Raw genomic sequence first — 11440 nt, forward strand, 5'->3', positions numbered from 1 at the left:
CCTGGAACTCACTCTGTAGACCAGGCTGGCCTTGAACTCAGAAATCCACCTGCCTCTGCCTCCCGAGTGCTGGGATTAAAGGCATGTGCCACCACGCCCGGCCTGAATTTTCCTTTTTTAAAGAATGCTATAATGTTTAAAAAAGAAAAAAAAAACAAAATGTTAACATAAAAATACTTTGAATGACATGAGGTAAGGTATTTTACAAGAAAGGCAATAAAGTAGAAAAGGTCCCAATCGAACAAGCATCCATGGGGTTTCTGAGTAAGATGCAGCCCCTTCAAATTTAGCAAGGCAGCACCTCCTGGGTCAGTGGGGAAGCCATGCTAGTGGGTGTAGTACTCACATCTCCATGCTACATAGAATAGATCATAAAGAACACAGTTTATCCAACTAATGTAAACCCAGTTGGTTAGCATTAACAATGAAGTATAACCTAAATGCTCAGGCAGAGTGTGAAGGGTTCCTTTCTAGAGGGAGGAGTGATACAGGATTCTATGGAGCACCAAAGCACCAGACTGATGAGTTCATATTCAATCTGGTGTAAGAAATGCAAGTCTCTTCCTTTTCTATCTGGGTCCTATGAAAACGAGGACATGCAGTATGTCTAGTTAAAGGGTATTGATAGTTATATGGCACCCTCAGCAAGTGAGCACTCTGATTCTACAATAATGTCTCCTACATAGCTAGCTACCCATTTTCAGGATTTTTTTGCTACCTGCATGATGAGTCAGACAGAAGGCAAATGGGAGTAAGATGACCTGTCCCTAGGGGGCTCTTCCACAGCCTGTGGTCTTTTTAGGTGTCATCTGCAGAATTAATTTTCTATGCCTTTTCTGATCCTACTAATCTCCTATGGGGAAAGGGAAGTAAAAACACTTCATATACTAGAATAAGAGTTCTCTTGACTTTCCACCCTAAAGATTACTGCTTGCTCCAAATCTTCCTTACCAACTCAAGCCATCCTATTCCCAGGAAGGAGAGCACAGCTCCAACAGTTACCAGATGGCCCACGGTGCCTCCCTAGTCTACTTATTCTTTTTTTTTTTTTTTTTTTTAAGAAATCTAACACTACAAAGTGGTATATTCCACTTTAAATTATAAATTAAGAGTATTTGCTCTTACGTGTTCTCTTGTTCATGTACTTCTTTACATTCCAATTTTGAAATATGGTTGTCTTTAGCTATTAAACTAACTTCATGACCCATTGGTTAAGATCTATAATTTGAAAAACACTGCCACTGAGGATTTCAACTGCATCAGAGACACAGAAAAGCCCCCAAAGCGAAGGCCTGCAGCACAGGCAGATCTGAGCACTCCAGGCCCCTGTCCTATAAACATATATGGCTTATGCTTTCTGTGCTTTTGTCTCAGCCTTTTTAATGCAGAGGCCTCTGCAAGGGAGCAATTGGCACATGGTGAAGAATCAAACGACATGGCGAGAACAAACTACAGGACATTCAGTGCGGAAGGCATGGGACGCCACCCTGTGGGATGCTTCTAAGAGATTAGATACTAGTATAGCGACACTCACTGGGATTCTAAGGCCACTGCATATATCAGAACAAAAGGAGACAATCACGATAGAGACCATGGAAAACTCCAAGATACCAGATGCTAGAGAATGCTCACTCATGTGTATGTCACACACACACACACACACACACACACACACTCTTNCCCCCCCCCCCCCACGCACGACAAGCCTGAACATTGTGATTCCAGGATGATTTTTCCTAAAACATTCTGGATTCTGAAAAAGACTCCTGAATCAAACATGTAACTGTAAATGATAAGACTTAGTTAAGCTAAGTCAATGCCTCATTGAGTTAGTGTTCCTAGTTTTTACTGTTTAGACAGATGATCTAAAACAATCTGTGTCATTCTACTGCATAGTCTGAGAGAGAGTGATGGGTACAGGATTCATAAAGAATGACAGCTAAGTCTTGGGTTTCACTGACATAGGATCAAGGGGGATAAGCACATAAGTTATGTATGTGCATGAGTAATAAAGCCCGTCCTGCTGGCTGTCAGAAGATACAGAACTGCTACGCTATTACTTTTGCTTTTTACCATGGCATATGAGGGGAGTTATGGATCTACTTTTTCTGAGCTCATGAAAGAAGTAATCAATGAGGAATTTAATTCTTGGCAGTGACTGGGATGCAAGGAAAGCAACATTCCAGATGAGGAGATGATACCAATCTTCACAGATTTAATCTGCAAATGTGGAGGGGCTCAGCCATAGAGAGAATGTGTACCTTACCTTGAAGAAAGGTCATCTTCGGGATATACAACTATATAGATTTGTCATCTTTTGATCCAATTTATGTTTAGCAGGGAAAGCATTCTGGGGGAGGCTACCAATAGCACTATTTTCTTGGCAATGACATAGAAACAATGGCAGATTGGGCAGCAACTTACAGTCTGGCATGCTATTCATTTCAGCTTTTACAGCAAAGCAAGGGCTTGGCAAACCAGCAGATTAAATATCCATTGACCAAACAGACTTTCAACACCAGTTTATAACAAGTTGGTAACACATGCAATATACATTAAACACTGTGTGTTAGTCAGTAACCGATTAAGACATTCTGTTTACAGTTCACAATTGGACATCCAGTACATTCTGTTTAACTTTAAACAGTCCATCAATAGTAAAGAGCAAAGCACTTGGACAAAAACCAAAGGGGAGAAGCCTGCAGCCTTAGTTTTCTGTTATGGCAGAGCTCAGCATTTTTGTAGTGACAAGCCTGTATGTTTAAACAAGTATTTTTCCTCGCCTGGATAACAACCTTAACCTAAAACAACAGGGTAGGTGACTGGTTAGATTTTAGGGTTTGCACTGTAACTCAAGAAAGGGCTCTTCCTTCTAGAGCATAATTCATTATAGCTAAGGTGTTGGAGTTTATCTTTTTTTGCATTTTTTAAATTCCTGTTACCAGTAAACAGAGGTAAACATTATTAAGGCTTTACATTTTTACTTTGAAAACAACTGTCTGTTAAAAAAAACAAACTGGGTAAATCCATGGAGTTCTCCTGAGGAAGTATTTCTAAGGCTAAAAGGATCTGGAGGGGTCTTTATTTTAGGGGTATGACATTCAGTTTGTAAAGCCTTTCTTTAGTTTATGGCCCAAGGGGTATTATGTCCAATCTTAAAAAAGATTGTTTTTCACAGTTATACTATGCATGTTCATAAAATCCAAATAATTTGTTTAAAAAAATAAGGAAAATACCAAAATATTTATTTGTAAAAAGAACTTCATGATTGTGCAGAAATTGCCCAAGTCTTGTCACTACTGAGGCAGTGCTCAGTGTGCACCTTCTCCATTCCACTCAAGGAGAAGACGCACGCATGAGGGAAGGCTGAACTGTTAACTAGGAAGAGCACATTCGGCTTGGTTAGACTGGGAACAATCTCTCTAGCACTACTGAGGAGATCCTGGAGTAAACATTTCCTTTTATAAAATATTAAGAATCATAACCGGATGCATGATTCAGATTAGGAAACTGAATGGACCAACTGTACTTTAATCACAGAGCTGTTTCTCCGACTGATTCTGTTTTTTTTTTTTTTTTTTTTTTTTTTTTAAAGCATGTAAACCCACAGGATCCCTGAAATGACTCTTCTCCATAGGAGTTAGGAGGTCCAGCGTGGGAACTGTAATACCGGATTTCCATGCCTCTGCACAGCGCTCCCTCTTCACAGTCTCGGGGATGGTTCTCTTGCTTCTTCCAGCTTTGTGAGGATCCACTGTTGGGGAGAAGTAAAGCAACACTTACTAATTTTCAGTGAATTTGCAATGAAACAAAATATAATGAAATCTAAAAGCCATCATAAAGTTTAGGCATAAACTGATAACCAATAGTTAATCTACATACTGTAGAAGAGAGCATGGACACAGCTCATATTCTCTAATATTTCTCTAAGGTCCTTGGAACTATCCTCACTAGAGATAAGGAAATCAGGTAAGACCAGACCACTTGCTTATTAAGTAAGGAAACAAAAAGACATTGAAGAAGAAATACAAGAATTGTCCATACTACACTGTTCCTCAGCTTCAAGCAACTCAGCATGGAAAGAAGTTCTCACACAGTGGCAAGAGAGTCAATTAAGCACAGGTCTTACACTTGAAACCCAGCCATGCCAGAGCAAAACTCTGTTGAAGTGCCAAAGCTAACTCCTGGCCAATGGTACAATGGAGCTATGTTAGGGCTGATGATAATGACCACGACTCTAACTTAGTAGCAGAGCAGTAAGCAAGATACCACATGTGAGAGAACAGAACCAAGGCTAGAACAGGCGTGGCCATGACAAACTTAGCACTCAGCAGAAACTCAAGTTCCACGTGGGCTACATTAAGACCACATCTATGAATAATTATGTAGAACATAAAAACTTCAACTAAAAGAACGGTGTGACTGACTGGACGAGGAACCCATACAACCCCAAACCCAACTCTAATACGTAATTTATAAGAAATAGCTGCATCTCTCAGAACATACTTAACCACTCACCACTGTATTTTAACAAACAAGAACAAACCAAACTCCAAATTTGAGGGAAAGAATCAAAACAGAATAAATGAAGGAAGAAAAAAAATCAATGAAGTACTTGTTCTTTGAAAAGATAAACACATTAAACAAAGTTCTTGTCTAGAATAAAGAGTCAGAAATAGAAATGACATTACACAATGATACCAGAGAAACAAAGTTCATTAGAGGTTATTAGGAATAGCTATGTGCCAAAAAATGGTAATCAAGAAGATAGAAAAAGATTCTAGATGTACGTATGTCACACATATACACAAATCCATAAAATATAGCTCAACAAAAATGAATGAATTGAATCATTAATAAAGTAAGCATACTCTGTTCTCTAGTACAAGGTCATATGTGCATTAATGCTTCAGTGTTTTATTCCTGTTTCTTAGTAATTCATTCCCGCTTCCTATGATTAGCATGCCTCCAATCACAACATCTTGATAGAAATTGCACAGCATGTGCTAACGGGTCCAAGGAGGAGAACAATTAGGTTCTAGAAATGACAAGTGAACTGGCAGATAGTCATATTCAATGGAGATGCAAGAAGCTAGGAGGTCAGTCTTTGTTCTGATTATGGGCACATTGATGAGGTAGAAGGCCCAGTGCCCTTCAAGTGAGTTCCCTCACAGATTACAATCCTGTGTTGAGCAGTGTCGACATTACAATTATTGTGACATCAGTTCATAGGCTTTCTTCTAACTGTCAAGAGCACGAAAGGATCATAGTACTTTTCAGTGTAGACCATTTCCATTTCAAGGAAACTGAGGGTAACTGACTTCCCTCAGCTGTTGTAGCAAGCAAGAGAGGAAATCCTGAAACCTAGCTTTTCTGACTACAGGCCAGGCCTCACTGCCTGGGCATACCTACTGGTTTCTTACTTTTTCTGTACATCACTGTAACTGTGCAGTCATGAAATTAACAATGTGGGGGTAGCCTTTCTCTGCTGGCATGGACAGATTAACATTCGAACAAAATGATTCTTGGTGTTTGCTGACTTGTAAAAACTGAAGTAAGCATTTAAAAGAAGAACATGCTGAAACCTGTGATTTCAGCTCTTCAGAGGCTAAAGCAGGAGAACTGTGGGATATACAATATCCTAGACTATTCAGTGAGGCCTGTCTTACAAACAAACAAACAAACAAACAAACAAACACAAAACCAACCCCCCCCCAAACAAAACCCCCCAAAACCAAAGAGGAGCAATTTGATTTGAAAAGTCTGAAGAAGTGCTGACTATACTAGCAAGTGTTTGAAGGATACCATTTAGTTATATGTATCAAGGCTATTAAAAACAAAAGCCCTAAACAAAATTCACCTGCTGTGAAAAAATAATTCACTTACACAGCTTCAAAGTGAAATGCTTCTATGTAGCTTAAATAAAAGATGAATTATACTTACCCTAGCATCTTCTGGAGTCTTGAAGTTAACTATTTTTCCAAATTCTTTGGCATGGAATACAGACTTCACCCGTTCCTAGAAACAGAATTCATAGAACAGAATTCATAACTTTATTTAAAAGAAAACCCTTGTAGAAACACAGTAAAGAAATGCCTTTTCTCGCTTACAGATGCTTGTAATGTAAAGGAAAGCTATTCCACGACAAAGCAGCATTCATAAAAGACAGATCAAAGAGATGGATTCAATGCACTCTTTTAGAACACATAAGTATACAAAAAGTCCATTCTACATAGATACCTTGGCTTCAATGCGCAGTCTTCTCCCATGGACAATGAATGGCTCTTTGGTGAATTCATCAAAAGTGTACTGCCACTCACATGTAAGCTGTCCAAATGTTCCCTTTGTTACGAACAACACGCCACTAGGGGAAGGGGAAGAGATAATTCACTTTGAGAATTGATGAACCTAAGTCAAAATTGTGTAAGATTTTCACTTTTATTTTTATATTTTGCAAGTACACATGGAATATTCACCTAGACAAACTGTAAATCATACTAAAAGCTTATTTTTCAAAATACTTTTATGTGTGTAGACATGAGTGTATGTATGTACACGTGTGCAGAGGTCTGAAGAGGCCATTGGATCATGCTGGAACTGGAGTTACAGGTGACTGTGTACCACTGATATAGGTGCTAAGAACCAAACCTGCATCTTCTGCAATGGTACAATTGTTGTCCTTAATTGCTGAGACATTTCTACATCTCTACAAGCAATATTAATTTAATTTATGGCTTATGTGTGCTTAGTTTATTATGCTTACTGGTAAAAATGCCTGCCTACAGAGTCAACATATTGAAAATCCTTGGGGTTTTCCAGAGGAAATCAAGCCTGTCACTGTCAAAAATCGGAGAGAATTTTAAAAAATATTTAACATCGTAGGCTTCACATTTCAATCATTTCTTGTTCTACTTTGGAGGAGAAACATGCACTTCATCTATGATTCTACTTAACACTTCCCTCCCATATGGGAGGACATTCTCCCATAGCTGTTCCTTAAAGTTGAGATATCAATTTTTAGTTGATAGCATACACTTTCAGAGACTTAGGAAACAGACCATGGCTGAGAGAGAAGCCAGTCAGGCTCTTCCATCTCAGTTATATACATCAGTTTAGATGCTGAAACCACCCTGTGGTCCTCCGGTCTATAGCCCTTCTGAAAGATGTCATAGCTGTTCATAATTCTATTCCCATTGGTAGACCCAGTAATGAGAAAAAAATCTATACATTCTTATGAAGAGATACCATCAAGACTACTGGAACCGTCTAGAATAAATGCAGTAGTTAGTACTAGAGGATTAAGTCTACCTGTTCGGTCAGTTATACATAACTTCTGTACCTCGTGAAGTGGCTGAAGTAAATATAAACTACCTTATTAATTCTGTTTATATATGACTGTATTTATCTGCAAGCACACACAGAACAGAACATGAACATATGACCAGAATTTAATGCAATCTGGCTATATGGAACTGATGAACATGAGCATCTGTCACTCATATCAATTATATTAGAGAAGGAAAAGAAGTTACCGTCTTGTTATCATGAACATATCTGTTTTATTGATCATGACATGGGTAAAATACTTGTATTTTGCAAATCTTCCATTTTCCATGACCTATAAAAAAATAAGAAAACTAAAATATTCCATTTTATGATTCTCAAAAAAATTCTTAAAGTTTCTTAAGGAAGCAAATCATTAACACACCTAATATAATAAATACACCAAAAGTTGAGTTAAATATGCATAAATTATTGCTTGTTTCCTTTGTAAAGGTGTTTATCAAACTCCTTTGAGATTAAATACCACAATGGAAATATTTAAGTAGTAGCCTTTTAGAAGATGTTAGTTTACAGGTTCAAACTCAATCTAATAGGTATTACAGTATCTCTTACTATATTTATACAGGAACATTTAAGTTCATATATTTAAATGTAGAAATTACTAGGAAAAGACAGGTGGCCCATCTGTTTTTCCAGTATGATTTTCTCCACCAGTCTAAGAACCAGTTTAAAAAATATGAAGCAGAATTTCTAGACAAACCTAAACCCCACCAACAATTCATGTTCAAGACTTAAAATACTTTAATATTGTCTGCTAACAATCCTTTGCTCCAGAATATACAATATAGCTATCATTTGTTTCGACATCATTTGTTTAGAATTCAAGTACTTTGGCTATTTAAAATATAAATTAGGGTAGACTAATGTTTTAAAGGCAAGCAATGTATTTACAATTAAAAATACTCAAAAAAGATGCATATTAAGAATTTCGGAGCCATGCAGAAATCTCAAGGGGTTATAAAAGAATAGTGTAAAAGATTGGGTCCCATGAAGCTCCATTAAATTAAAAAACAATTATTTAGTTTAGAAAAAAGCTGTAACTTCCTAAACATCTTGGTACAAGACAAAGAAGAGTTTCCTCTTTATTGACAAAGGAAAGAAACAAAATGTTATGAAGCTGGGTGAGGTCTATGAGTAACTGACATGCAAGATTTTAACTCTGAGATTATAATATTATAGAAAATATCTATTTCCTACTTCAATATGAAGGGAAGTTAAACACCAAATGAAAAGGGGACACAGCCACAGATTGAGAAGAGATTACTAGGGATTATCAGATAGTTTATAAGTTATGTGAGTAAATATGAAAACTTAGGTGAAATAGATAAATGCATATAAACTAAGAGAAAACAGCATTAAATTTTAGAGAGGAAGGCTAAAAATTATTTACAGATAGCAGTATATCTGAAAAACCTAGCAACTCATTTCAAAATAGAAGGAAAAAAAATCCCCCTTCATAGTGGTAAGGAAAAGACAATTATTCTTGCTTTATAAATAATTTGTACTGCCTTCATGATAAAACTATAAAACCCTAAGATCCAGTTTGAATTGGTACTGAAGGCTGACATCAAACTCCCAATCCTTCCCCCTTGGTGCTGCAGATGCAGATGTGCACCACCAAGCAGCAGAACATCTTTTACTGATGAAAAAAAAAAAAAAAAAAGGAAAATGGATGTGATATTCTGGATGAATGTTACTCATTTTGGGGACTCCCATGCACTGATGAATTTTCCTTCCTTTCCTCATTCTTCCTCTGCCCTCATTCTCTGGACTTGGGGGGAGAACTGACAGCAGCAGAAGTGGATATCTTTCTAACTTTGCACACTTCAATGTGTTTTTATTTGAAATAAATAAGCTGATAAACATCTCCTCTTTGCTTTTATGGCCAAATTCTGAAACCAAGAATACAAATTTACACTACTATAAAAGTCAAAAGTCTATACATCCCATTAGTAAATAATAACCTTCAAAGCACATAAAAGCCAGTGTTCAACTCCCAGTACATAGCTTCTATGTCATTATCAAAACAGGATATTGTAGTCGAATCTTTCATTGCTTTTCACTTAAGGCCAATTCTAAGATGTGCCTGGTTAATTAAACCAATTTCAGCAGTCACAACGGTATTTGGTATAAATAAGCCACGTATCTTGTACACATAATTGGTGCAATATTCTCTGTAATTCACCCTCAATTTTATATGCAACACTGGAAAAACAAGTGGACATTCCTGACCAGAATGTTGTCTGACCAAGCACATTATGGAACACAATAAACTGTGTCCATGTTATTATAGTAGATATGTTTTAATAAACAAAGACAGTCACTGTTCAGCATAGCTTTGCAGGCATCTCCATCATCAACATGTAAACTGAGAAGGAACAGCACAGGCAGAGTCTAAAACTTTGAAACTAAAGTGGCAGAAGCAAGGAGAGAATGTGACAGGTGACCAGCCACATCAGTCTAGAAATGGACTTTTGCTCACAATTTCATAGCTCATTATTTGGCTTTGGAAATATATTCTATATGAAGATTCATGCTTTCCTAAATACCACCAAACAGCCCACAGACTTTGACATCAATGTTACTATTCACCTAACACAATCTTTCCTTTACACATGAAGAGACTGAGGATTAGGTGTTTCACGCTTCACAATTGTGTAGTAAGGTTAAAATTAAATGTCTGAGTTGGGATTAGTTGCAAACACGGCTCAGAACACTGCTTTTCTGACTTTCAGTGCACATTTTCCACTATGCCATGGCACCCCTCACAGTCTCAGCGACTCTCCCTATGCTACCTTAAAAATGTCTTTGGTAATCCTGATGGATGCCAGTTATGGAGGCAGTCTGAAGCAACTAAAGTTAGGTGAATGCTTTTGAACAAAGGTCAAAATCCTACACCCATTTATTCCAAACATGCTAGGTCTGAAAATTTCCATCACAACAATTTCAGGTAACATGTAGAAAATAAAAGACCAAGTACAACAGAAGTTAGGCATCGATAGGTCCAAGATTTAGATAAAGGATTTGGCTGAAGTACAAGGACTTTACCACAACCGGTACTTTAGGACATATGTAGTGTAGTAATGAATGAAAAACAATTTTGCCCTATTCATTAATAGTATATATCAATTACTTATGACTTTCTAAAAGAAATAGGAACAAAACTAAAACTGTATTCACTATGTAAGTCAGGATTTGAAGATAAGGTAACAAAGTCACATGGTTTTTGGTAAAAAGTTACTGTCTGAATTTGGAAAAAACAAGTTTCTATGGTACTTTATTAAATATAAATGGGTAAATCTACATCTAACTAAAATATGATCAAAATACATTACTCTCATAGAACAGTGTTTTATAATGGTGTGGGTGTGTGTTTTGTTTTTTAAATATAGCCACATGTGAGCCAGGAATGGTGGCACATGTCTTTAATCCCAACACTTGAGAACATGGGAAGCAGAGGCAAGCATATCTGTTTGAAGCCAGCCTGATCTACACAGTAGTGAGTTCCAGAAAAAGCGAGTTACACACAGACCCCATTTCAAAAACATAAACAAACAAACAAACAAATAAATAAATAAGATAGCAACATGTGGAATTAAAATTAAAGTGACCCAGGTGGTGCCCATCTGTAATCCAGGACTAAACAGGATGACACAGGCCAGCTTGCGTTTCCACACAAGTTCCAGGTCAGCCTCTACTACATAGCAAGACTGTCCTAGGAAAGATAGGAGAGTGAGGGAGAGGAAGGAACAGGGAGAAAGACAGGCAACTGAATGTTGTGCTCAAAAGAATCTTATCTTTAAAGAAAATTGGAGGGTTAGATAAAAATTTTACTAAGTCACCTTAATTTGAAACCTAAGTCCATGATAAAAGAAGAAGGTTATTAACCAAGTTTTGAAATGAACCATGGTAGAAACAAGGACTTCAAAGCTCACTGCTTTCTTACACAATGAACAGAAAGGCAAGTCAGTTAAAAAGTTTAAAGTTTTTTTTTTTATAATAAAAATAATTTTTATTATTATTATTTTCTTTATTTACATTTCAAATGCTATCCCGAAAGTTCCCTATAACCCCCTCCCCCTGTCCCTGCTCTCCT

General features: G+C 37.1%; 1 protein-coding gene across 2 annotated transcripts in view; it reads right to left on the minus strand.

Moving 5' to 3' along the window:
- Positions 1 to 11440, minus strand: part of Vps13a (vacuolar protein sorting 13 homolog A) — a 197325-nt gene that overhangs the window by 16259 nt on the left and 169626 nt on the right. The window contains exons 69-72 of one of the 2 annotated variants that reach the window (XM_029542348.1): positions 7533 to 7618; positions 6241 to 6364; positions 5944 to 6018; positions 3671 to 3754 (exon numbers count right to left, since the gene is read on the minus strand). In XM_029542348.1, coding sequence (XP_029398208.1) covers positions 3704 to 3754; positions 5944 to 6018; positions 6241 to 6364; positions 7533 to 7618 — 336 coding nt within the window. In that variant the 3' untranslated portion in view covers positions 3671 to 3703. Of the gene's footprint in view, positions 1 to 2187; positions 3755 to 5943; positions 6019 to 6240; positions 6365 to 7532; positions 7619 to 11440 lie in introns of those variants that run through there. The other variant, XM_021191562.2, reaches the window with a different exon arrangement.

Source organism: Mus pahari, chromosome 1 (genome assembly GCF_900095145.1).
Source record: "Mus pahari chromosome 1, PAHARI_EIJ_v1.1, whole genome shotgun sequence".
Taxonomy (NCBI): domain Eukaryota; kingdom Metazoa; phylum Chordata; class Mammalia; order Rodentia; family Muridae; genus Mus; species Mus pahari.